The 27,897-nt window shown below is 41.1% G+C and overlaps 1 protein-coding gene across 11 annotated transcripts in view; it reads right to left on the bottom strand.

Moving 5' to 3' along the window:
• GOLIM4 (golgi integral membrane protein 4) overlaps positions 1 to 27,897 on the bottom strand; it is an 84,010-nt gene that overhangs the window by 13,056 nt on the left and 43,057 nt on the right. For 8 of the 11 annotated variants that reach the window (XM_055569142.1, XM_055569146.1, XM_055569147.1 and 5 more), the window contains 11 exons: positions 25,226 to 25,300; positions 23,959 to 24,008; positions 22,090 to 22,143; positions 20,145 to 20,295; positions 13,981 to 14,063; positions 13,365 to 13,448; positions 10,069 to 10,227; positions 5,895 to 6,224; positions 3,504 to 3,757; positions 2,968 to 3,050; positions 822 to 931 (listed from right to left, as the gene is read on the bottom strand). In XM_055569142.1, coding sequence (XP_055425117.1) covers positions 822 to 931; positions 2,968 to 3,050; positions 3,504 to 3,757; positions 5,895 to 6,224; positions 10,069 to 10,227; positions 13,365 to 13,448; positions 13,981 to 14,063; positions 20,145 to 20,295; positions 22,090 to 22,143; positions 23,959 to 24,008; positions 25,226 to 25,300 — 1,433 coding nt within the window. The remainder of the gene's footprint in view (positions 1 to 821; positions 932 to 2,967; positions 3,051 to 3,503; positions 3,758 to 5,894; positions 6,225 to 10,068; positions 10,228 to 13,364; positions 13,449 to 13,980; positions 14,064 to 20,144; positions 20,296 to 22,089; positions 22,144 to 23,958; positions 24,009 to 25,225; positions 25,301 to 27,897) is intronic. The other 3 variants (XM_055569143.1, XM_055569145.1, XM_055569144.1) reach the window with 3 other exon arrangements.

Here is a 27,897-nt window from a genome sequence, read left to right as displayed (position 1 = left end):
TTCAAGCAGCTCGGGAAGACTTTGTCAGTGCTTATCAAGAAAGAATATCAATCCTCCTCCTCTCAGTCCATTGGACCAACATAAACAGGGCCCAGAGGACAGCAGGGCCCAAAGGACCACATTCTATAAATGTGGTGCTTGATTTGCTAGCAAAAGATGACAGGAGAGCTACTGTAAGTTGTCAAAATCATCTAGACATAAGTGCAAAGACACACTTACAGGCAAGGTCAAGGTCCCATACCACCCAACTGAACTGGGAGTCTTGGTCCTTTCTTGCGTAAATAAAAAGAATAGCTTTGGTTATTATATCTCTACCTGTTGATACTCTAATTTTTCTATGGCAATATGGTATCTGAGAAATGTTTTTCATTTCTCAAACCTCACATTCTTAGCTGTGTGTTTACTAAAATAGTCACTGGACTGCTGAGAGATTACACAGTCGCAGGACACACATTCACAACTGAGCAGACTGCTCAGTGTGCTCCATGGTGGCTGACCTCCTTTCTCTGGTTCTCTAATTCCCACATTTGCTTTGTTGTGTTTTCTTTTTCATCTTTCAGAATTACTACATACTGCAATGCCTCTTTTTGCTCTTCTATTTTAATTTTACTAAAGTTCCCAGAGGGCAACTCCCTGGATGTTTTCCCTGAGCAACCTTTAACCCATTCTCATCACACAAACACCCCATGGTTGACAGTTAACAGTTACCACATAATTATGTAAACCACGTGGAGCTGGAGTTACAGAGTCAGGTAAACCTTTATATTTCCTTTCTGCCTTGTGAGTTCCCAAGTGTCATGACCAGATGAGAGGACACTTACATCTCCCTCGGATTCTGGGTCAGCTTCATGGGGCCCTTGTTCTTGCAGGTCATGTCCATTCTCTGGGTCTTCTTCTGCCTCATCTTGGTGCTGGTTATCTCTCTCATAGGCTAGCAAATCAAAGGAACCCTTATCAGCCCCAAGGAACCAGACAGGATTCTTCCCTTTCAAAACCAAGCCAAGCCACTGGTGGGCTTTCCTACAGACGACATCACTCACTCTCTCCTCCTTTTAGGTTAGCTCAACATAAAGTACACGTCTCAGCTTTTCTGAAAGTTATTTTTTCCCCAGTCCTTGTATCTACAGAGACAATGTGGATAACTGACATATTCTCTCTAAAACACATGTTTACAACAGAAGCTGCATTTTCCCCCATTATGCCAAAAACAACGATAGACACTTTCTCCATAAAATAAAGCCCAATGAATTGAACATCACTAATATTATTGACAAAATTTTGGTAATGTCAGAGAAAATAGCAAGGTACCAAAAGAAGAAATGGATGCTATTTCAGGAAATGAAAGAAATGGTAACCCCATTTGTGAAGCTCAAAAACAAATTCAGCCCATCTTGTGTTCTCTGAGGTGGTAGTGATGATGATACCACAAACATCACATATCTATACTCACACATTTACTTGTTACTTTTTGAAAAAAATATTTCAATACAGAGAATTTAGACCAGAACACACACACATATATCAGAAGGTTAAATACATGGAGAGTATTTAGCCTGTAGAAAATAAAGATACAGATAACTTACTATTATGTTTCAAGTGCACCAAGGGATCCATTAAATAAAAGGGAGAACAAATGGTTCTCTAGTCTTTACTGATAATGGAACAAAAAAGCTTCAAGTGTTGCATGGGGGCACATAAGGAAAACAATTTCTTGACTATCAGAGCTATAAAATATCAGAATAGGCTATAGAGGGAGTTCGGTAATCACCTTCCATTAGATTCTTTAAGGAAAGGATACACAGCTAAGTGTTGGCGTTGCCAGAGAGACGGTTATTCTCTAGTTCTGTTATCACAGTAGGCAGTATTTGTTCAGTGACATAGATGTGTACCACAAATGAAAGCTACTAATGACTTAATTTGAAAAACTTTCAAGGTAATAATCTGTATGTCTCCAAGGTAAGAAGAAAATGCAGAGGTTTCCTAAAGCCTAATATTCCTACGACAATGTGCTAGAAATAAAAATAAGTATTAACATATAAGAAGTTTAGGGGTTTCCCAGGTGGCAGCACAGCGGTAAACAATCTGGCCCAGCTAAACAATCTGCTTGCCAACGCAGGAGACACAGAAGATGAGAGTTTGATCCCTGGGTTGGGAAGATCCCCTGGAGTAGGAAATGGCAACCCACTCCAGTATTCTTGCCTCGAGAATCCCATGGACAGAGGAGCCTGGCAGCCTACACTTCATGGAGTTGCAAAGAGTCAGACACGACTGAGCATGTAAGCATGCCTTCCATATAAGAACAGTAAAGCACTATCTCTTCTCTACTTTAAAATGGTAGAGAGCAAACAGATTATCTTGGGTTGATTCAGGCCATCAATGTGAACTTTTGGGGAGGATAAAGGAAAACATATCAATGACAACAAAAGACATATGGTGCACAAATCTCTGTATGTATAGGTACCCTCCACTTTTTGAAAGTTTATTTTATGCCATTTCGCTTTTATGAAAGATCTACATTAGTACCTGTTTTGGCTAACTGAAAGAAATCGGAAGAGGATTTTCAATTTTATGAAAATAGGTGAAAGCAAAAATAGCCATTTAGTGTTTCATTTGTAGAGAGAGAAAGCAGGTATGGAGGCAGCACACACCTGAGCAGAGAAGCAAGAATGGCACCACCCCCCTCTCCCCCCAGGACCTACAGTCAGCATCTCAACCTCACACCCCCAGAGCTCTGAATGTGCCAGTGAGCATCTGTGCTTTATCTCAATTTATTTTGTGTATCCGTTAGCAAGATGTGTCCTATGGTAATTGTTTCTTCGATCTACACCATTTCAGCTTACAAACAGTTTCAAAGGAACACTCTCAGAGAGCAGGAGAAACCTGTACATAGGTATGCATATGTCTCTGAGTTGACATTATATATTACCCAGCAGTTTTATTAAAACATTCATCATCTAAGAAGCTCACCACCTCCTTCCTCTTCCTGGATGCCCTGGTCCTCCGCTCCCTGAACGACATCATTATCCACAGCATCGTAATGAGCTTGCTGCCTGCAAGGAAACAAACAGCCATCAACTCCGGGACACTAGTAGCACAGTTTGACATAAGTCATTTATCTTTAAAGAGAGTCATCAATGAATTTCTCAAAATTCTTTTAAAAGCCATAAATATATTTCGTAAACGTATCCAATTAGGTTTAATAAGGATTCCAGGTACACTTTCAAAGGATACCTTATAAAAGATAAAATGCTTTTCAAAAAATAAAATGAAGCTAGCACAACACCTGACAGGTTAATTGGAGATGTAAACTGTTACTTTTAGGCAGAAAAAAAAAATGTTGATTATTTTGGAAGTTAAATATTTGGAATTTGATTTTCGGTTCTGCCTCAGCTCCCGTGAGCAAGAGGAGCCCCTCAAGTTCACAGGGAAGGACTATGAGGAGCTGTCTTTAATCTGCCTGTGGACACCGGAGGCCAAGCTATCCAGGTGGGTCAGAAGGCTACCGTGGCTGCTCGGGGCGCTGCAGCCGGCCCTCCTGGAGCCCATCCTGCCGCTGTCGGGCTGTCTCCCTGGCGACGAGCTGCTGCTGCTGGTGCTGCCGCAGCAAGTGTCCCTGCAGCCGCTGCTGGTGCAGCGCCTCCTGCTCCTCCCTCAGCCGCTGGGCCTCCTCCGCCCGCTGCGCCGCCAGCCTCTGCTGTTCCAGCTGCTCCTCATATGGCGACTGGAGTCTGGTAACTGGCTTGGCTGAAGGATGCACCTGGGGAACAGTGAGCAAGAGCAGTTGGGTGCCCTGGGTCTGCCCTTCACCCATTTCTCATGACACAGACAGAAGGCAGGGCTGGTTTATTAATACCTCTCTGTCAGGTCAACTGTCTTGTATGTTAGGTCCAACACCACCCGCTGCCGGACTCCACTGCTATTTCCCTACTCTCTCTGAATCACCCTTGGCTTCTTTTAGCAAGAAGAAGCTTGGCTTCCTTTGACCTTCCCCTGCTGTTGGCATTAATGCAGATATTTTTAATGTGCTCCCTCTCAAATGGAAAAGGACACAACAGAAGAAATATTTCAGCTTTAATTAAATGTATGCTCAAAAGACTCTGGTATAAGTGGGCACTTAATAACCTCAGACTAATTGGGGCAATGTCTGAGCTGAAGTTGAGGCTAAGGCTTTTCCATGAAGAGCTGAAGACTTTGGGAAGCTAATTAATTCCAGCAAAGCATACACCAATCTCAGGCTAAGAGGAGCCAAAAAAGGTCAAATTTCAGGTTAGCGTGGAGAGGCAGAATCACTTTTCTTCAAAGAAATAAAAAATGGATGAGAAGAGAGGATTTTTAGATTAAAGGAAAATCTGATCCAGGAATTCTTAAAGTCTGCTTCCATTAAGCAATTTACCACTCTCTCCTCCATCCCCTAACTAATACAAGCACGTACAATTCTCACCAAAGGAAAGAGGGTGCATGGTTGAGGGAAATTAAACCTAGTGGGGAATTATCTTGGAGGAAAGCTCATGGATGCAAGACTGGGAGAGGCTTCTTCACACTAAGTGTGCAACAGTCTAAGAGTAAACCTACAGGTGCCTTCACACCTGCTCAGCCAATCCTCTAGCAGCTTGAAGTCTTCAAAAGTTTGAGAGCAAACAGAGCTTCAGATCTGTAAATAAAGGATGATCAGCATCCATGTAAGAGCCAGGTAGATTGTTGTAAGGTATTACCTTAGAGGCTGTGTAATAAAAATATCTGGCTGCTTCAGTGTTGCTCTCAGTTCTTTTAAAGTCCCATTTATAATAATAATGTTTTCATGAGTTTTACTTATGTGAGAGGGGTGTGCTCAGTGGAGTGAGAGGGGTGTGGAGTGAGAGGGGTGTGGAGTGAGAGGGGAGTGCTCATATGGAGAAGGGAGTGCTCAGTGGAGTGAGAGGGGAATGGAGTGAAAGGGGAGTGGAGTGAGAGGGCAGTGCTCATATGCAGAGGGGAATGCTCAGCTTGAGCAGACACTGGTTAAACACACTCACCCAGTGGCATATCCTTAAGTAATAAGGTCAGCTTTTGATGACTTACTAACCACCCTGAATTTGAATATGTGAAAGCCAACATAGGATTTAACAGTAAGTGAACAGGGAGACAAAGTACCCTTGATCACAGAAAATGAGTCACTTCTTGGCATCAAGATGCCCACGGGCCTTGAGCACAGACAGAAAGTGCAGGATGAGGTGACCATCTCGTTTCCTAGTCTGTTAAAGGGATGTGCCCAAGTCTCCCTTACTATGCACTCTTTTCTCTTCCTTTTTAAAAAAATTTTAATTGGACGATAATTGCTTTACAATGTTTAGATTTCTGCTGTACAACAACATGAGTCAGTTTTAATATACACATATCCCCTCCCTGTTGAGCCTCCCTCCTACCCCCACACCCTACTGTGCATTCTTGACAAATAAACACCTATAGCACCCTCTCTTTCCCCAGTCACCTTTCTGGAGTAAGGTAGCTATGCTACTAATGTCACAACAGAACATTTAAATAAGTACATGGAAGATTTAGTGAAATCACCCCCATTTTATTTTAGAGCTTGTTATACATGGGCTTTTTCCTTGATGCAGTTGACCCTTGAACAATGTAGGGGTTAGGGGCATGAACCCGCAGCACAGTGAGAATCTTCATATAACTTTTAGTCAGCCCTCTGTATGGAGGGATCCTCCACAGCCTCCCTTTGGGGGCCCTTCTATCTCAATATCCCATGTTCAGATTCAACCAAATACAGATTTTCTAGTGTTTACTAGAAAAATCCTTACAGAAGTGACCCTGCGAGGTTCAGACTCTCCTTGTTCACGGGTCAACATTATGTAGAGACAAAGCCACAACCTCTACCCCAGCCGACTGGTTGGGTAACCTCATACCTCAGCATGAACCTCCCCTGCGGCAAGTCTGGCTTCCTTTCGTTCACGCTGTTCCGCCCACTCCCGATCCTGCTCCTCGGGTGATGGGTCGTGCTCCTCCTCGAGGTGCTCAGGCCGCCCGACCTGTTCCATGGCCTCTTCCTCCAGGGCCCGCCTGTGCTCCTCCTCCACCTGTCGCTCCTCCGGCTCCCTGGGTCCTGCTTCTTGCTGGGTCAGTTCTGCGGGAGCCTGAAATTCTGCCTCCTTCTGGGTGGAAGGGTAAGGTTTTGTTTCCTCTGTTCTTCCAGGGGCTGCTTCATGGTTCTGCCACACTTCACTATGTCGAGACACCTAGGTCAAGCACATCACTGGAAATGACACTCCTCTAGTTTGACAGTAGTGACAGAATTTCTTTATTACCATGTCTACAGGGTTACAACATAAGCAAAATCCTGGAGTCTAGAAATAGAGAGTCCTGACTGAAAAGTATGGCTGCAATGGAGTCACTTAACTCTTCTCACTGTGTAATCTCACCTATAAAATAGAGATAACATAAGCAAAATTTCATCACGGGAAGCATACCATAAGTAACCTAAAAGTAAAGCCTGTAAATGACCACATCTCAGTAGACTCTGCCCTCAAAAGCAGTCTAACTCCTGTTCTCTCAGAATAAAAAGGCAAAATCCTCATACTTCAAGTGATTGACTACTTATGCAATTTTCTTTGATGTAAATTTTGTCTTCAATAATTATTTGAAAAGAAAAGGATAAGATCAAATTGAGGATGAGTTAGGTTTGTTTTTTCTTACCTAATATAAAAAAGAATGCCATTACTAATGGACATCCATGTTAGCTAAAATAGTGTCCATTAAATCAAGTACAGTAAGACATTTTTAATGTATTAAAAGTAATATTTCTTTGTACACCAGAGAAACTCTGAATATTTTATATTATTAATACAGAAAACTCTGAAGAAAAAAAAAAAAGATAGGTCTTTTCTACAGAGAACTCCTCCTCTAAAATTGGTGAACTTAAATCAGTTTTCTCTGAAAGTGTCAGAGATATCTATATGGTCTTCATTTCTTAGAAAAAAGGGGCAAAAGAAAGAAAATACAACATCAATAGGAAAATATGTCACTGCTCTTCCTCCTGCCAAATCCTCCTGATTTTTCTTTATCAGGAAAAATATTTTGTTTGGTCAGACTGTCCCATAATTGAAATAAATGTGAAGCTCTCTTCTTAAATTAGCAGAAACATAACTGAGAAACTGGACTGTATAAATAAATAAACCAAGGGAAAAAGTCTTTTCTCAGACACTTGAGGACAGCTTCTGGAGGTACACATTTTATCAAGTCCTTGCATACCTGGCGAGTGTGAATTGATACTGCCCTGGCTTTATAGTCAGGCTAGCAAAGTAATGCTCAAAATTCTCCAAGCCAGGCTTCACCAGTATAGGAACCGTGAACTTCCAGATGTTGAAGCTGGTTTTAGAAAAGGCAGAAGAACCAGAGATCAAATTGCCAACATCTGTTGGATCACTGAAAAAGCGAGAGAGTTCCAGAAAAACATCTATTTCTGCTTTATTGACTATGCCAAAGCCTTTGACTGTGTGGATCACAACAAAGTATGGAAAATTCTGAAAGAGATGAGAATACCAGACCACCTGACCTACCTCTTGAGAAACCTGTAAGAAGGTCAAGAAGCAACAGTTAGAACTGGACATGGAACAACAGACTGGTTCCAAATAGGAAAAGGAGTACATCAAGGCTGTATATTGTCACCCTGCTTATTTAACTTATATGCAGAGTACATCATGAGAAACGCTGGACTGGATGAAGCACAAAGCTGGAGTCAAGATTACCAGGAGAAATATCAATAACCTCAGATATGCAGATGACACCACCCTTATGGCAGAAAGTGAAGAACTAAAGAGCCTCTTGATGAAAGTGAAAGTGGAGAGTGAAAAAGTTGGCTTAAAACTCAACATTCAGAAAACTAAGATCATGGCATCTGGTCCCATCACTTCATGGCAAATAGATGGGGAAACAATGGAAACAGTGACAGACTTTATTTTGGGGGGCTTCAAAATCATTGCAGTTGGTTACTGAAGCCATGAAATTAAAAGACACTTACTTCTTGGAAGAAAAATTATGACCAAGCTAGACAGCATATTAAAAAGCAGAGATATTACTTTGCCAACAAAGGTCCGTCTAGTCAAAGCTATGATTTTTCCAGTAGTCATGTATGGATGTGAGAGTTGGACTATAAAGAAAGCTGAGCGCCGAACAATTGATGCTTTTGACCTGTGGTGTTGGAGAAGACTCTTGAGAGTCCCTTGGACTGCAAGGAGATCCAACCAGTCCATCCTAAAGGAAATCAGTCCTGAATATTCATTGGAAGGACTGATGCTGAAGCTGAAACTCCAATACTTTGGCCAACTGATGTGAAGAACTGACTCACTGGAAAAGACCCTGATGCTGGGAAAGACTGAAGGCGGGAGAAGAAGGGGACAACAGAGGATGAGATGGTTGGAGGGCATCACCAACTCAATGAACATGAGTTTGAGTAAGCTCCAGGAGTTGGTGATGGACAGGGAAGCCTGGCATGCTGCAGTCCATGGGGTTGCAGAGTCGGTCACGACTGAGCGACTGAACTGAACTGGCTTTATAGTGCTAAAGAAACTGCCTGCCAATGCAGGAGAATCAAGAAATACAGGTTCTATCCCTGTGTTAGGAAGATTCCCTGGAGAAGGAAATGGCAACCCCCACTCCAGTATTCTTGCCTGGAGAATCCCATGGACAGAGGAGCCTGGCAGGGTACAGTCCATGGGGTTGCAAAGGGTCAGACATGACTGAAGCAACTTAGCAAGCACGCTGGCTGGCTTTATAGGAAATATTTCTCTGAAGGATTCTAAGTGCTTTCAAACACCTGTCATTTATCTCCACAACATCCCTGTGAAAAAGGTTAAGGCAAGTAACTCCTACCTCCATTTCATAGATAGAAAAACTAAAAAAAGTCAGAGTCATTAAAAGATCAATCCAGTTGAACTCGGATGGAGAACAGAACCAGTTCCCACACCAGGGCACTGACTGTGTTTTCTGAAGTTCAGAGCAATGTAAGACCCAGACAAAGAATAAGTATCCAGGACACAGAACCTGTCCGTGAAGGAATGCTTTGCTCAGACTGAAGATTCAAGTAAAGTCCACTTATACCAACTTAATTATTCCCATAAGATGATAAGAAGATGAGTTGGGGAGTCTTCTCAAACATTCATTGTTTAAAGTGTGTTTGTCAGGGGAAAGATCTGATTACAAAAGCAACTCGGTAAGAGTTAATCATATGGGTTACACCATTTGGGATGCTCCACTTGGGAGATATTCTTAAACAACAAGACTTAATTTTATAAAGAACGGGAATACAAAAGAGTGGATTCTGTTTTTAGACCTTACTCTCTTGCAGTTTCATGAAGGTCTTAAAATACAAACTCTGACATATGCTGTATGACCTAGTACAGTATCAAGTTCAAATATATTATCAGCTTTAGTACTTGAGTGGGCTGATTATCATATAATATCCTCACAATCACTTAACCTTCTTACTCTACCCCAATCGCCCCCCGAAAAAAAACCTTAAAATACTTAGACATGATAGCTCCTTTCAACCAAATAGACCCATATGAAGAAAGATAAAACTAGTTTAGTGTTTGTCAGAAAACAGGACAGCAGTTCTCAAAGTGTACATCACCAGGCCAGCTGAAACAGAAATGCAGATCCTCAGGTTTCATCCCAAATTCTGAACCTGTAGGCTTGTTGTTCAGTTGCTCAGTCATGCCTGACTCTTTGTGACCCCATGGACTAGCCCACCAGGCTCCTCTGTCCATGGGATTCTCCAGGCAAGAATACTGGAGTGGGTTGCCATTTCCTCTTCTAGGAGATCTTCTTGACCCAGGGATTGAACCTGAGTCTCCTGCTTTAGCAGGTGGATTCTTTCTTTACTGCTGAGCCACCTGGGAAGCCCAACCTGTGGGCTGAAAACAGCTCTTCCTGTTTTAACAGCCCTAATGGGGAACTCTTGATATTTGCTAAAATTTGAGAATCAATGTTCTGCAGGAAGAGCGGACCATATTTAGAGCAGTTCACCTGAGAACAGCTTGACAGAGAAAACGGCTCGACCACAGGCCGGTTCCCAGCTCTTACCTCCCGAGCCTCTCCAGGCGACTTGTCTCTTGCTGCGCTGTCGCCTTGTGGAGAATGTGCCGCCTGGGTGATATTTTGCTGTTCTGTTTGTTCTGCTTTTCGAAAGCTTGGAATCCTATTCAGTGTATCTTTCAGTTGTTTATATTCTGCAACTTGAGTCTGCATTACAAATTGCACAATTGGATGCAAATTGCACAATTTGAGGAGGGAAAAGGATATCATTCATAGATGGTTCGGTGGAGGACTAGATAGAAATATTATACCTAAATGCAAGAGAGGAAAAATATGCAGACTGTTTCCATGCATTAGCTATACTTACTTGGACATGCTCAACCATTTTTATCACATGCAAATTAGAATTAGAGTTAAAGGGAACAGAGAAAAAATATCTAAGACAGATGTTAGTTTTCCATGCTACATTAAACTAAGTCAGAATTTTTATAAATAACTCTCTAGTATAAATATCATTATTAAAAGACAGCTATGCAATCAGTTTTATGACATTAAAATCTATTTTAAAATTCCACATTTATATAAATCTAAGTGCAGATATCTTTTACCAGTATGGTCTGAGTAACACTTTTCAGCAGAAAAGAAAGAACCATACGCTTCAAATAAGTAACTGATTATATATGTAAAATCACTCAGGCCACCCTCTTTCCCAGTCAATCTGCGGTCACATAAGGTCCCTACCTCTCCAAAAAGCTCCCTGTATTGTGCTCTGCAGTTTTGGAAAACAGTAGCATAGGCATAAAGGAGGCTGGTTTTTATTCTCATTCTTCAATTCTGAATATCCTTTTCTTCTAAAATAACAAAGGCAGTAATGCAGGTATAGGACGAGAATATACTTATGTGTGTGTTATCTGTGTGTATATGTGGTAGGATGTGTGTGTGTAGGTGTGGGTGTGTGTGTGTGGTGTGTGATACTTTAAATACCAGAAGCTATAAAGATGGAAAAATAAATGTTAAGAAAACCAATAGACTGCTTATACTTAGCTTATCATATGTACCAGCACTGTTATCCTAAAACAGAAGTGCTATCTGTGTAAACACACATTTCCATAAGCACACACAAAGAACCCAGAGCTCTCTTCTGAACACGCTTCCCAGGCAGGGTGCCCCCTCACTGTGCCCAGCAGAGCAGAGAGGAGGCTGGCGAGTCTTGCTCCCTTGGCCACAGTTGTGCACCTGCACGGCACTCGCCCACCTGCTTCCTGCCTCTCTAATTCACAAAGAGAAGTCTGCCTGCTAAATGTGTCTCAGGGGCGTGCTTCTTTATCATTTGTACAAACGTGTGCCATATGGCTAACAGCGGCCCTTAGCCAGAAACCTATCAAAACATTTGCAAACCGACTTTGGAGGTCAAAGGGGAAAAAAATGACATCTACACAGCGATGCTTTTAATAAGATAAATATTCTACCCTTTCTTCTTTCTCCTCCTCCTACGTATGTAACCTTTGAAGGGAGAAATACTATGGTCCTCAAACATGAGCACGCATAAAGAATCATGTTAGATTATGGAATGATCATGTTAAAAATGCAGGCTCCTGGATGCCCACCCTAGAAATCAGTATTCAGTAGGTGTGGGGCAAGGCCCACATAACTGTAATACAGGGAATCTCCACAAATCCCAGCTTCAAGGTGGTTCTGGGCACTGATATTGGGCCAGCTTCTCTACTCCTTTTGACCTTATTTAGTTATAAAAAAAAATACAGTTATTACATAGCTCAGTAGGTTGTGAATATTAAATAAAATTCTGTATATAAAGTTATTATGATAATCCCTGACAAATTCTAAGCTCTCAAATTCCACTCAGTTCCTGGTTTCTCCCCACTTAATTACATTTAAAAATCAGATTGTCAAGACAGAATCTCATAAGATGATTTACATGAGAAACGTTTATGCCTGAAATAGCAGTTGTTTTCTAAGCAGATCTGGGCAAACTTTCAACTGGGGAGTAAAAGAACAGGAGAAACTTGATGACCTCATCCAAAAGAACCAAGAAGATATTCAAAGAAATAGAAAAATATATGTACATTAAATTTAAAAACTTGTTTTCTATTACAAAATCTTGCAAGTAATATTCCCCAGTGAGCTTACAACAGAATCTGGTTTTGGTCATTAAATGAACTACTTTACTCACATTTTTCTGAATTTTCAAGTCGTTGCTTAATTTAATATTTATTGTTATTATAGTACGTAGAGTATTCAAATTGGTCTGTCATATTTTTCAGTATGAAAAGTAGTCTCATGTAACAATGCTTGGCATAAATTTTATAAAGAAGATGTTGAATGTAATAATATCCTCTAAAGCCAATTTAATTGATAAACATGTAAAAAATTACTACACAGCTACAGTTTTGTAGGGAGATAATCAATGACTGCCTTGAAAAGGGGTCCTACAGACCCTATGTTACAGTCTCTGAAACAGATCAGGGCCTGGTATATGATTCTTTTAAAAATTTTATAAAGACAAAAAATAATGCACAGTCTCCTGGTAAGAACAAATAGTTGGTTTTCCTTTGCTCTTTTCTTTTAATTCTTCCAAGAGAAGAAAAGTGAAGACCAGTGATTAAGAATATACAGTGACTAAACTAGCCATTCCTATTTGCTTCAATGATAAAGCTGTAAAACAGTCCGTGTGACATTACTTCACTAAGCTCTCTAACATCTGTGTTTGTTCATTTAATACATTATCTACTGAGGGCCTGCCTCGAGCGAGGACTGTTGTAGGCTTTGAACAAATGAAACTTATGACTCTGGTTTTCCTTCTCTATTTACCTGAGATTTCTCATTTCCTGTAATTTGACCTAACAATACATAAGCCTAGGCCCAAAAGGAGTGTATGCAGGCATAAAGCTGGGAGCAAGGGAAGGAGGAGTAAAATATAGAGTTTTACAATGATTTATTTAGGTAGTTAGCATATAAAATCCTGTAGATAGTATAGCAAGAGTCTACATAGGTCTATATAGTGGAAAAAACCACATATGTGGGATGAATTCTCTGACTTAGGCAAGTATTAGACTACTGCATGTAGGAGTTGGTGGAGGGTAGAAAAAGTCATATGAACCACACTGCCAGTGCAGGAAAAAAAAAAAAAAGAAAAGGAAAAATTCAAAGCTTTACTTAATATTCTCTTGATTGAGTTTTGAAAGCATGCATGATCTTCAGGATAAGGAAAGCTCTGTCCTAAGGAACTCAGCGAAGACTGGCCTTTAAGAGACTGCATGCACAGAGGAATTCAGAAATGTTAAGCAGACTTGAAAAGAACCCAGAGAGGCTGCTACCCTTCTAACCTGTGCAGCAGCTAGTGCACTCTTGTGGTCTTCCAAAGTCACTACAAGTTGCTCATGCTCGGAGAGTAAATTCTTATGCTGTTGCTACACAAAAAAGAATTTTACATGTTGAGTTTTGACATTCTGGGACAAACTTCTCTTAGGCAGGTAGTGGTATGGCCACCCAAACATTGCTCACTTGCTGGCTTGTTTGTTGTTATAGCATTTAATAAGTTCAAAAATCTTTGCAGAGGAAGACCATGGTTAAGGTGGTAATCCACAATCTGAAATGTGTTACCCAAAAATCATAATCACTTACAAGGAAATCAAAACAGGAAGAAAAATACCTTTAGTTATTAATAAACCTTTGCAAATAAAAAGCTTATTAAGATTCAACCACGTGGCAAAAGAATCATTCCAGTGCTAATGCAAACGCTGAGATTTCCAGATCATTCTTTAGCTTACAATGCACAAGAAGTAATGGGCAGGTTCACTTTCCGCAAAAGCCCAAAATAACAGTGTGGATTGTAAAGCAGGTCAAGTAGTGAACGACTTTTAAAGTCACTACAAAGTAAAGCAGGCAAACACAAAACAATCAAATGCTGGGGTTTTTAGGTTGCTGTTGTTGCTGTTTTACCTTGACATCTTGCAGCTGTGTGTGCATGTCCTGATGCGCTCTCCTCAGCTGTCTGTTCTCTTCTCTCAGATTGTACACGGTTTCTATTTTAGAAAAAGGAAAATCATGCATAAAGCCCTGGGCCTTTAAGGCTCTTGATTCTATTATTTTCCTATCTAAAGCCTCACATAACTTTTTCAAAGATCGTTTTGAACTTTGACAGTACAATACTACAAATCAACAAAACTTAGCACCATTTTGGGATGTGGCACAGATTCAGTTGGACAACCCAATACAATCTGGCTCAGTGGTTTAAATATGCTTAAACAAGCTATCTGGCATAGAAGTTAAGGATTTTTAATTACTCCTGAGCTAAAAATGAAATATTTCTGTTAATAAGCAAACCCTTAGGAATGAAATGTAATGAGTAGGGGTCATCTAAGATTTTAGTCTCACCATAAATTAAAAATAAAGCTATCAAAAAGCACAAACTGCATCTCTCATAGCCATGAGTAATTTCCACAGTCCTCCAAAGGGATTTCAGTTACAAAAGCAACTCAAGAAACAAGAGACAGACACCTCATCTGCTCAAAAATTCTAAATGTATTTTCTTTCTCCCACAATCGAGTTCTTGACTGGTCTAAACTCTTCCTCCAATAGCTACTGGACAATTCTTTCCACAGTTACAATGTGAGACTGCAGTGATCATAGTGAAGTCTTAAAACCTCCCCAGCCACAAGCCCTACAATTCGGGGAACAGCCTCTTGGTAATTTCCCCACATTTTCTGTATCTGGAGATTATTTGTTATGAACTGGTAGCCCCTGGGCCAACACACAGACTTTTTTTTTTGGCCCCTGCAGGTGTTAGCCGACATACAGTGTCTTCCACATTTGAAGGGCTGTCACCAAGTAAAAATCAAGAAGCTGGGTCTCATAAGATTCTGGCAACATCAGGCCAATTCTCAGCAGAAGTTAAATGGCAGCTGGGTGACCATATGATTCATTTTCCAACGGGAGATACTGTCGACAGTGAAAGGGGTGCTGTTTTAGAATGATGCTGGGACAGCAGCAGGTGTGGACCTGCATGGTGCTGGGCAAACTGTCCCCAGAGTGGCAGCCACTCCCTGCAGGCAAAACTTTACTGTCTCCAGGGTGGCCCTCAGCACTGCAGAAAACTGCCGGTCACCACGCCGCCTCATATTCTCTGCCCGCTTTCACTCCGTTAAGAGTCCCTGCTTGATCCCTGGGCACTGGCTTTATGATACGTTTGGGAAGAGATCAAGAAGAAGGTGAGAATGTGGTGTCCACCTATTTGTAGTGGTTGTCCACCTATATGTAACAGCAGATTTTCTCAAACGTCAAATGGGACACCAGCAGCAATCCAAGAGGACCCCAAGTGTGTCATAGGCTGGATGGGCCTTCAGTCTACACACGCACACATGCAGTTGAAATACACGGCTGATTTTTAAAGGAATTCAGTTTATAACCTTAAGGACAGTGTCTCCTGTGCCTTTGCTGTGTGACCATAAGTTACTTAACTTTTTCAGGCCTCAATTTCTTCATTTGTTGAACTGGGTTAAATATAATGCCTACCTGCCAGGTTGTTATAAGGCTTAAAGAAGATACCTGCATGAAGAGTTTCACCCAGTACTGACACATGGCAAACATTTGTTGAGTGTCAGCTCTTATTATAACCATAATGATGAGAAGAATCATCTAAGCTTACATGGTATCAACTCATCATTATCCATATTCTAAATTCTAAACTCCCTCTTCATGTCACATTAATCTACCAAAGATCACTTGGACTACACACAACATGGTTTGCCATGACAGATCCTCGTCTATCACAATTTACTGTCCGGGACCATGATCAAACAAAACTGCTGATGTGAAAATCACTTAGAAGTGTCATCAAAGGCACTGCCATATTAAGTTGTTTAAAATTTCTATGAGATGTCTTCCAAATATTCAGTTCTGTTCAGTCACTCAGTCGTGTCCCACTCTTTGCGACCCCATGAATCGCAGCACACCAGGCCTCCCTGTCCATCACCAACTCCCAGAGCTCACTCAGACTCACGTCCATTGAGTCGGTGATGCATCCAGCCATCTCATCCTCTGTCGTCCCCTTCTCCTCCTGCCCCCAATCCCTCCCAGCATCAGAGTCTTTTCCAATGAGTCAACTCTTCACATGAGGTGGCCAAAGTACTGGAGTTTCAGCTTTAGCATCATTCCTTCCAAAGAACACCCAGGACTGATCTCCTTTAGGGTGGACTGGTTGGATCTCCTTGCAGTCCAAGGGACTCTCAAGAGTCTTCTCCAACGCCACAGTTCAAAAGCATAAATTATTTGGCTCTCAGCTTTCTTCACAGTCCAACTCTCATGTCCATACATGACCATTGGAAAAACCATAGCCTTGACTAGATGGACCTTTCTTGGCAAAGTAATGTCTCTGCTTTTGAATATGCTATCTAGGTTGGTCATAACTTTCCTTCCAAGGAGTAAGTGTCTTTTAATTTCATGGCTGCAATCACCATCTGCAGTGATTTTGGAGCCCAAAAAAATAAAGTCTGACACTGTTTCCACTGTTTCCCCATCTATTTCCCATGAAGTGATGGGACAAGATGCCATGATCTTCTTTTTCTGAATGTTGAGCTTTAAGCCAACTTTTTCACTCTCCTCTTTCACAGAGGCTTTTGAGTTCCTCTTCACTTTCTGCCATAAGGGTGGTGTCATCTGCATATCTGAGGTTATTGATATTTCTCCTGGCAATCTTGATTCCAGCTTGTGCTTCTTCCAGCCCAGCGTTTCTCATGATGTACTCTACATATAAGTTAAATAAGAAGGGTGACAATATACAGCCTTAACGTACTCCTTTTCCTATTTTGAACCAGTCTGTTGTTTCATGTCCAGTTCTAACTGTTGCTTCCTGACCTGCATATAGGTTTCTCAAGAGGCAGGTCAGGTGGTCTGGTATTCTCATCTCTTTCAGAATTTTGCACAGTTTATTGTGATCCACACAATCAAAGGCTTTGGCATAGTCAATAAAGCAGAAATAGATGTTTTTCTGGAACTCTCTTGCTTTTTCCATGATACAGCGGATGTTGGCAATTTGATCTCTGGTTCCTCTGCCTTTTTGAAAACCAGCTTGAACATCTGGAAGTTCACAGTTCACATATTGCTGAAGCCTGGCTTGGAGAATTTTGAGCATTACTTTACTAGTGTGTGAGATGAGTGCAATTGTGTGGTACTTTGAGCATTCTTTGGCATTGCCTTTCTTTGGGATTGGAATGAAAACTGACCTTTTCCAGTCCTGTGGCCACTGCTGAGTTTTCCAAATTTGCTGGCATATTGAGTGTAGCACTTTCATAGCATCATCTTTCAGGATTTGAAATAGCTCCACTGGAATTCCATCACCTCCACTAGCTTTGTTCATAGTGATGCTTTCTAAGGCCCACTTGACTTCACATTCCAGGATGTCTGGCTCTAGGTCAGTGATCACACCATCGTGATTATCTGGGTTGTGAAGATCTTTTTTGTACAGTTCTTCTGTGTATTCTTGTCACCTCTTCTTAATATCTTCTGCTTCTGTTAGGTCCATACCATTTCTGTCCTTTATCGAGCCCATCTTTGCATGAAATGTCCCTTGGTATCTCTAATTTTCTTGAAGAGATCTCTAGTCTCTCCCATTCTGTTGTTTTCCTCTATTTCTTTGCATTGATCGCTAAGGAAGGCTTTCTTATCTCTTCTTGCTATTCTTTGGAACGCTGCATTCAGATGCTTATATCTTTCCTTTTCTCCTTTGCTTTTCGCTTCTCTTCTTTTCACAGCTATTTGTAAGGCCTCCCAGACAGCCATTTTGCTTTTTTGAATTTCTTTTCCATGGGGATGGTCTTGATCCCTGTCTCCTGTACAACGTTACGAACCTCCATCCATAGTTCATCAGGCACTCTATCTATCAGATCTAGGCCCTTAAATCTGTTTCTCACTTCCACTGTATAATCATAAGGGATTTGATTTAGGTCATACCTGAATGGTCTAGTGGTTTTCCCTACTTTCTTCAATTTCAGTCTGAATTTGGCAATAAGGAGTTCATGATCTGAGCCACAGTCAGCTCCTGGTCTTGTTTTTGCTGACTGTATAGAGCTTCTCCATCTTTGGCTGCAAAGAATATAATCAATCTGATTTCGGTGTTGACCATCTGGTGATGTCCATGTGTAGAGTCTTCTCCTGTATTTTGGAAGAGGGTGTTCGCTATGATCAGTGCATTCTCTTGGCCAAACTCTATTAGCCTTTGCCCAGCTTCATTCCGTATTCCAAGGCCAAATTTGCCTGTTACTCCAGGTATTTCTTGGCTTCCTACTTTTGCATTCCAGTTCCCTATAATGAAAAGGACATCTTTTTGGGGTGTTGTCTAGAAGGTCTTGTAGGTCTTCATAGAACCATTCAACTTCAGCTTCTTCAGTGTTATTGGTTGGGGCATAAATTTGGATTACTGTGATATTGAGTGGTTTGCCTTGGAAACAAACAGAGATCATTCTGTCGTTTTTGAGATTGCATCCAAGTACTGCATTTGGGATGTTTCTGTTGACCAGGATGGCTACTCCACTTCTTCTAAGGGATTCCTGCCCGCAGTAGTAGATATAATGGTCATCTGAGTTAAATTCACCCATTCCAGTCCATTTTAGTTCGCTGATTCCTAGAATGTCGACATTCACTCTTGCCATCTCCTGTTTGACCACTTCCAATTTGCCTTGATTCATGGACCTAACATTCCAGGTTCCTATGCAATATTGCTCTTTACAGCATCAGACCTTGCTTCCAAATATTAACTGGTACCAAAAATACTGCTCTCTCTCTCACTCTCTGTTTCTGTCTCAGTCTCTCTCTCATCCTCCAAGATATTGGGAGATTCTCTCTTCTGATGACAAGAGTCCCATAACTGACTGTGCTTCTCCTTTTGTTCTGGATCCCAGGATGTTCAGACCAGCCATCAGGCTTGAATTGTCTGAGTATGCAGAACTCACATACCAGTGTCCTCCTATTTTCCACAGTTCTGATTTCTTGATAAAATTTTACTACACGTGGACTGAGTTTCAAAGAAAGGCGTAAATGTAGAGTAGACATAAGATAACATGCCTTGTAAGCCTCTCATTAAAGTTAAATGAACTAAATTATGTGAAGTATGCCAAGGTCTGGCACCTAGAAAATACTTACAATGTATTCCTATTATTTTGGAATACCATTATTAACCTATTATTTTGGAATACTGAGAGACAAAGCATAGCAAAAGAAAAGTGCAGAAAGTCCAAAAGACCTATCACACAGCAGATTTCTATGATGACATTTTACATAAAACCAGGAAATTGTTAGGCACAGTACAATTAACTAGATTATAGAAGACCTTACTCTGATTTCATCTTTGTTTATGTAAGCACCATGTACCTTTTTAAACCAAATCTCACACTTCAAACTTATTCAGGACCGAATAGGTGACTGTAGAATATGCTGTTGCCCTTTTTCAGAACTCAGATATACTCAGAAGTGATGTATTTCATTTCATATTACTATGAAAATACCTGATGCTGATATTTATGGTGGTTAGCATACATTGAAGGTTTACCATGTACCAGTAATTGTATTAGGTGCTTTGCATAATTTAATCCTCATACCAACTCTATAAAGTTAATACTTTTTATGAATATCCCACTTTTACAGATGAGGACAATTAAGTCTGTGGAGATGTATACAACTTGCCAATGGTCATAAAACTAGTCATTGATTCACCAGGGCAGGCAGACTTCAGAGCTTGAACTTTTTGAAGTGACTATTAGTGATCAACAGAGTCTTTGTGCCCCAGTGGAGATCTGGAAACCTATCACCGTGACTGGGGAGCACCAGTGGCATTCTGTGGGTGGGGTCAGAGATACTAAATGTCTCACAATGCACAAAAAGAACTGTCTTGCCCAACAAGACCAATATATCCCATTGAGAAACACTCAGTATTCTTTACTGTTTCCCTAAACAAACCCAGAGAGATCAGTGTGAAATATCATAAAGAAGTAGCTGGTAAAACACTACATGTGATGTAAATAAATCACCAAGCAAACAAAAGTCTATTGTTCCATTCAAACATTAATATGAGTATTCATTTCCATGCACATTGGCTCATTAGGTCCAAATACCTTTTAGCTTAGAAAGCTCTTGTTCTTTCTCCTGCTGCAGCTGCAGGTATCTCTGCTTGTGGTCATTAAATGTCCTACTGAAGTCTTCTCCTTGTCTGCGGTGTTCCTCTTCCAAGTCACTGTGTTGCTTCTTTAGCTCTTCGTGTTGACTCTGCAAAGATGAAAATTTGAGCAGGCATATACATTTGTAACTGAGCAGGACCCCATGGGGCTTTCCTGGGACAGGCCTACACTGTATCCTCTGCTTTAGCTCCTCTCTGAAGTACCTAGGTAACAGTATTTGATGCCCATTTCCTGAGTTGTTTTGTAGATGTGAAACCACCCTCCTGCCTTCCAAAAGGAAGATGTTAACTGCTTGATGACTCTGAGCATACAGCCTCAGGCCTCCTGGAGCCTAAGGACTGACAATGCTAACTCCTGTGACGACACCCTGCTACCTCACCGTCAACCAATCAGACACTTGTGCACAAGCTGATCACAGATGCTGCAACCCCCCTCCATCACCTGGCTTTTAAAAATGCTCTGCCAAACCCTTGGGGGAGCCTGGGGGCCTTTTAGGGCATGAGCTACCAATCTCTTTCATGGCTCTGCAATAAACCTTGCTCTGCTCCAAACTCTGATGGTTTGGTTTGTTTGGCCTCACTGTGCGTTGGGCACAGAGAATTTGCACTAACACATTCTCTAAATCAGTCTGTCTCTCGATAGCACAGCCTTTCTCTTGTAAGAAAGTAAGCACAGATGAAGTAGGCTTCATTTTCCTGACTGCTTTAAATCAGTGCAGCTCTCTTCCATTTCCTTTCCATTTCCAATGAATAGTTTGGGATTGTGGCCAAAAATAATTTTTCCCTTAATTTTTAACATTAATGTGAACAACAAGAAGTTGGAAGTTTACAAGAGTGATGGAAAAGGAAGGGATCTGGGGAAATTCCCAGGGACTCAAGTTACTGTGGAAACTTGGTAAAGCTAATGGAAAAATTACCCCTCCATGGAGCCTCTAGACTGCCTTTCAATCTGATGTTTTCCCAGCAATGTTTTTTATTTCCCTTCTTTGATTATCAGCCTTTCTGGTAACCCAGTTTAAAGAAGCGCAAAAAAAACTTTTTCCCCTTTGGGGGAAGTAAAAGAAATTGATTATTTGTAGAAATGATTCTTACTTATACTACTCTAGATTATAATACTGTAATCACAACCTAGATAAATTCTATAGTCTCCAAATGCTTAATGTGAATGGGTGGTCTACTTTAATTCATGTATTGCTTTCCTGAGAATAGTAAAGATTCTGATTCCAATAAAAGGCATATACCCTACTGATACAGGAGGAAAGAACACCAAACAAAAAGCTGGGCACTGGTTGTTGGAGACAACGGCATAGGTTTCCTGCTGTGTGGCTGGCATAATAGCCGCTGCTCATCTCTTCTGGCCTGACATAAACAGTGCATCTCTCTCTCCCCTTTCTTCAGTTTTCCTGACACACAACAATGAGTTTTATCCAAGAACCAAGGAAGGAATATCTTTAAATACAAATTGTGCTCCTGTGGTAAGTGGGCCACTTATGACACATTAGTAACAGGAAGACAGCATTCTAATACTTCTACTGCCTCCACTGTGTCTAAGATTACCAAAAAAAAAAAAAAAATTCAAGAAAAACCACTCTGAGAAATTAGATAAAAACAAACAAAAATCCTTAAAGGACAAAGAACAAACTCAAAAATTAAGTGACCAGAGACCCTGATTTATAAGAAAATGAATAATGAGCTAAATATGTCCTTTGTAATCAGGTGATAAACATAATGGAGCATTATAATTATATATCACCTTTAGCCAAAAATGACTTTATTATACCATATCATGGTACAAATCAATTTTCTGTAAACTTTCCTTAATCACATAAGTTACTTAGTTAACCCCTTCATTCATTCATGAAGAATATGTCTAAATTACTCACCTTCAGCATTTGATGCTGGACATTCAATGCACTGTACCTGCTATTAGAATCTTGCTGTAAATTGAAAAGCAAATAATTAACAAAAAGATAACACATTTGGCTCTTTTGTTAAACAGAACTTAAAACTCTTAATGAAAGGTTTTCACTTGTTCACGTGTGTAAGTAGAAATGAATTCTAAGCTGGAGCCAGGATGCTTCTGAAGTCCTCTCTTTACTTCATAGCAGAAATGAAGTTTTACATTCCTCTAAGTTTGCTAGACTTTAATGGTGAAAAAGCAGGATGTGGAATTATAAAACAGCAGTTTGAAAGGGCCCTTGGAGGTGATTTACTTCCAGTCTCATATTCAGAAGAAAAACTGAGGCCAGAGGCAGAGGAGAGCTTGTCCTGAGACACAGCACCGCATATGGCTGGTACCTCGTGCTCCAAGGGGAACAGGAGAGAAACCAGCAGAGACCAGGCCTCACAAGCTTAGAATGGGTTCCAGAAAGGGAGAGAAAAGGCACTTTTCTTCCTCGAGTTTCCATGGGTAAGAAATTCTACATACATTGTGCGTGCGTGTGTATATTCAGTCATGTCTGACTGTGTGTGTGTACTCAGTCATGTCTGACTCTGTGATCCCAGTGACTACAGCCCTCCAGGCTCCTCTGTCCGTGGAATTTTTAGGGCAAGAACACTGGAGTGGGTTGCCATTTCTTCTTCCAGGAGATCTTTCCCACCCAGGGATTGAATCCACGTCTCTTGCATCTCCTGTATTGCAGGCAGATTCTTTACTACAGCACCAGCTCACAGAGAGAAACAGAAAGGCTAAGGAACAGGCCTAGGGCAAACGTCTCCTTTAGTAGCAGAGCCAGGACAGAACCCTGAGCTTTAGTGTCCAGCTGAATTCCGTGCTCCAGCAGTGTGTTCTTATGTACCAGTGGAGCATCTTCACATTTGGAGCTCACACATGTCCAGTCCTGGGCAGCCACAGGGGGGTCAGGGTACAAACCACACCTGCCAGTTTTCTCTCCCCAGGCTGCTGTGTTTTTCTATCTTACGTGCCCTGCCTCTTACTTTACACTATCGGCAGTATAAGCACAGCTTCATTTATTTCTTTCATGTTCTTGCAGCTTCTAAAATGGACCACATTTTTGCTTTAACACTTTATTTTTATCACTTTACCACTTTATTTTAATTTGTAATATATTACATGACAAAATGCACAACAGAATACACACGATTTTGACTAGGTTTTAAAAATGCAAGTTAAGAGTGAAAAGCCAGTAACCTCCTAGTTATTCAAGAAACCGACTCTTCTCAGTTTTATTACCCCACAACACCAATGCTTTCGTCAACCAATACTTATACGTTTTTCTTAGAGTAAGAGAAAAAAGTGTTTTTCCCTAGTTAATTTGGACTTAAAAACTTTTTAAAAATGTCAATATCATTTATTAATCTATTCATTTTACAGATGTTTTTGAACATTTGAACATGTGAACTCTAGACCAGGTATTGTGTTAGACATTACATAGTAATGTCTCTGCAAGTGACAGTAACATCGTGCAAAGGCAAATCAAACTAAATATCACATTCTATAGAAAAGAGAGACTACAGATGAATAAATAAATGAATCTCTTTATTGTGAACATTAAGGATATTTTCAGTTTATCACTATTGCCAATAATGTGATAAGCAAAGGAAGGTAGGTTTTAAAGGAACAATTTTTAAGGTCTTCCTCTTAGAATTTTTTTGGGGAAGGAAGGAAGGAAAGGATGGAGGGAGATGTATTTCAGTCCTAATGATCAACAGAGTAAAATGTTTGGAGACTTTATTTCCCCCTCTGTCAAGTTTTGTGAAATAAAAAACTAAGGAAGAAAAAAACAACTTACCCTTCCCTTATTCAGTGTTTCTTGTGCTTCTAATTTATAAACCAGAAAATCTAGAAAATACAAAATGGAGAACATAATTAATTAACTCTATTAGTATAAGTTAATTCACTGTGGCATTTTTAAACATCTAAAAAAACAAGGGCACATTTTACTCAGACCTAAACAATCTACTTGATGATATACTTTATTTTGTCTTTTAATGCTTGAAAAGTTTTCCTCCATACCTTAAAGTTGGGAATCTTGCATCAACAAAATACACACTATAGTCAACTGACTAAAAGTGCATTTAGAGTGTGGACTTGGTGATGAACTCGCCTTGAAATGAAGGAGAAAAAAAACAAAACCATGCAGTGCACCTAAGGACAGAGATGATTTATTGCCAGCCACTAGATGGCACACTAAAATCATTCAGGACCTGAAAAGGAACTCAAGCCATGGAAACCATCTTTAATGCTCTTAAAGCTTTATTATCCACTAGATGGCTCTACAAAATCACTCTGCATTTGAAGACAAGAAAAATCCAAACCCTATCAGAGCATTTTAATAATCTTAAAACTTCCCAGTAAAACATTCCAGCACACACTGTCCTCCTGTGTTCTCCCTTCTTCTACCCCATACCAAAGTAATCAGACAAAACACCACTTCAATCTAATATTTAACCAAGAAGTTGAATAAACGAAAATAAGAATGCAGGTAACTCCAAATCACAAGCTATACAAAGTCCATGCTTTATAGAAAAATTCTGATAAAAAATCAACAGCATTGATTTTTATTTGACACCTGTGCTAAATGTTAATTTTTCAAAACAAACCAATCGGCTATGCCAATAAAGTCTTTAGCACAAGAGAAAAACAGGTCTATAACTTAAAAGATGTCATGCAATGAGATTGAAATCGATTATGCTATAAATGCATATATATATACACACATAAAGTTTGTCATATTCTGAACTGCATGGTATTACTTTCCCAGATGTCTGTTAACAGATGTTAATAGCATATACGATATTCAAATGAAAAACTGTGTGCTATTTCTGAAGTAATGCATATAACTAATATATGAATGACCCCAAAGAGGCACAAACTAAATGAAAAATTCTAAATCCAATCTTGAGCAGGAATTATTTTCTTGCACAATATATAGCATATTGCTTGACGGACTTCAGGTGATTTGAAGAATTTCTAAGCAAAAAAACAGTAAAGCAAATACATAATACTTCAAAGAAGAGCATAAAAAACGTAAAACACGAATTACATTATTTATTTACCTTCCTTTGCTTTCTTATGTTCAAGTCTTTCCTTTTGCAAGGATTTCTCCAATCTTGATCTGTGTTCATACACAACTGGAAAAAAAAAGTTGAAAACTTATCTTCAATAAATCAGAAATTCTAAAGTAAAATCAACATCAATTTTCAAAACAGGAAGAAGATAGTTTAGAGTCCTTTCACAATTAAAATGAAAATGCACACCTTTAACCTGGGTAAAAGATGGAAACAATAATAGACGTAATACTCAGCTGACTCCTATATGGTCTGCCCCTCTGTAGAAACAACACTGTGCAAGAGGCTTCCACCTTCTTGGCCAGTTCCTTTTTCTCCTGCTTCTGGAATGTGAGTCTCCGTGGGGTTCCCTGTCTCCCGCTGGACGAGCATGTCCACTCTCCACACTTCAGCCACCATCTGCACAGCATTTACCCCATCTGTGTGTCCAGCTCCCACCTCACTTTCAGGCACTAGGAGAATATTTACACCCAGAGATCCCATAAGTGCTGCCAAGTCAACGTGAGCTGACTGAATTAGAGCTGCCTGACACGGATTCCACTCCTGGGTTGGGAAGATCCCCTGGAGTAGGAAATGGCACCCGCTCCAGTATTCTTGTCTGGAAAATTCCAGGGACAGAGGAAGCTGGTGGGCAACAGACCACTGCGTCACTGAGTTGGACAGGACTGAGCACAGAACAGCAGCTGAACGAGCTGAGCAGAGGGTATGTGTGGAAAACTCAACAGCATACTAAGGTTTGCTGAAAAAGGAGGTGTATTCCCCATGTCAGAGAAAATATAGGCAAGAGGGCCACAGAGACGAAGGAGGGAGACTGTCCCCACTGAAGAGCCTATAACCTGTGCCATGCCTGCATGTTCAGCTGTGTCTGACTCTTTGCGACACTGTGGACTATAATCTGCCAGGCTCTTCTGTTCATGGAATTTTTCAGGCAAGAAGATTGGAGTGGGTTGCCATTTCCTACTCCAGGGGATATTCCCGACCCGGGCTTGAACTTGCATCTCTGGCTGGGCAGGCGGATTCTTTACCGCTGAGCCACCTGGGAAGCCCACAGGATTGACATCTGCCATGGCAGGAAACCCAAGGCAAGCTGATATCATGCCACAGGACCTTCCTGCACTTTATCAAGCCCACCTCCCCCGTCTATTCTGAAGAAGTGGGAGTTGCCTGGTGAGGGGAGGAGGGAGTGCCAATGATTTAGGGGAAAAACAGAGAGAAGCCCCTGGGTACTTCCTCCCTCACTACAGGCTTCACATCTCCAGGAAACAGGAGCTGCAAGAGAAGTTTTACCTTTAATGAAAAAAAAAGTATTATTATACTGGACTAGGCCAGATATTACTAAACCAAGACCATATTTATTGATAAAAGTTATTGAGAAAAAAAAATATTTTTTTAATCTGAGAGAAGCTGATACAAAGTAGTGAAGTCTGTCTTAGATTTCATGCAGGGACAGAAAACTCAAGCCCACAGGGTAGTGGTTGGAACAGGGGAGAGGAGGAGAGGATAAAGCAAGTTTCTGATGTGCCCTTTAATCCTGTTTGCTCAGCATTATGGTCACAGATGACCTCACTCCCTGGCAAGCTCAGCCAAGCTTGCCACTGGGTTCTTTTTACCACCTCCAGCTCCTCACAGCTACCTAAGATACAATTCAATCTTCAATCACTGACCCTTCAGTGTGTAGGTTCAGTTCGAGTCGTGTCTGACTCTTTGTGATCCCATGAAGTGTGTCAGTTCAGTTCAGTCACTGAGTCGTGTCTGACTCTTTGTGATCCCATGAACCACAGCACACCAGGCTTCCCTGTCCATCTCCAAATCCTGGAGTCCACCCAAACTCATGCGCATCAAGTAGGTGATGCCATCCAACCATCTCATCCTCTGTCATCCCCTTCTCCTCTCGCCTTCAATCTTTCCCAGTATCAGGGTCTTTTCCAATGAGTCAGTTCTTCGCATCAGGTGGCCAAGGTATTGGAGCTTCAGCTTTAGCATCAGTCCTTTTGATGAATATTCAGGACTGATTTCCTTTAGGATTGACTGGTTTGACTTCCTTGTAGTCCAAGGGACTCTCAAGAGTCATCTCCAACACCACAGTTCAAAAGCATCAATTCTTCGGTGCTCAGTTTTCTTTATAGTCCAACTCTCACACCCATACCTGACTACTGGAAAAACCATAGCTTCAACTAGATGGACCGTTGTTGGCAAAGTGTGTACAACTGCCCCAAACTGCTGGCCACCCAAAGTTGCCACGGTCACAGCAATCCCCTCCCTGACCCTCCTCCCCACCTTTCCCCACTGCCCGTCCCCCACCCCCTGCCAGGTGCCAGCTATGGCTGTCCTTCTTCCAATATGGCCATCATCTCCAAGGTCCTTCTCCTTCTCCCAACACTGCATCTCGCATCTTGCCTCCCATGTAAAACTGCTATTGCCAGGGCTCCATCTACGACTCCCACAGCCCCTACTCCTCTCCATCTCAGTCCACAACTGCTAAAATGCCTGCCACCACCCAGACTGGCCTGGTGTTGTCTCCTCTGGCCTGCCCCAAACTCATCTTTCCTCTCGTCTCAGCCTCCCAACAGTCACCCAAATAACGCCCTGCCCCATTTCCTTTCTCCACTTGGGTCCCTATTTTCTTCACCAGATGATCCTTCCCTCTCCTCCAGTGCTGT

The sequence above is a fragment of the Bubalus kerabau genome, chromosome 2, assembly GCF_029407905.1.
Source record: "Bubalus kerabau isolate K-KA32 ecotype Philippines breed swamp buffalo chromosome 2, PCC_UOA_SB_1v2, whole genome shotgun sequence".
Taxonomy (NCBI): Eukaryota; Metazoa; Chordata; class Mammalia; order Artiodactyla; family Bovidae; genus Bubalus; species Bubalus kerabau.
This window is presented reverse-complemented; position numbering and strand designations above follow the sequence as displayed.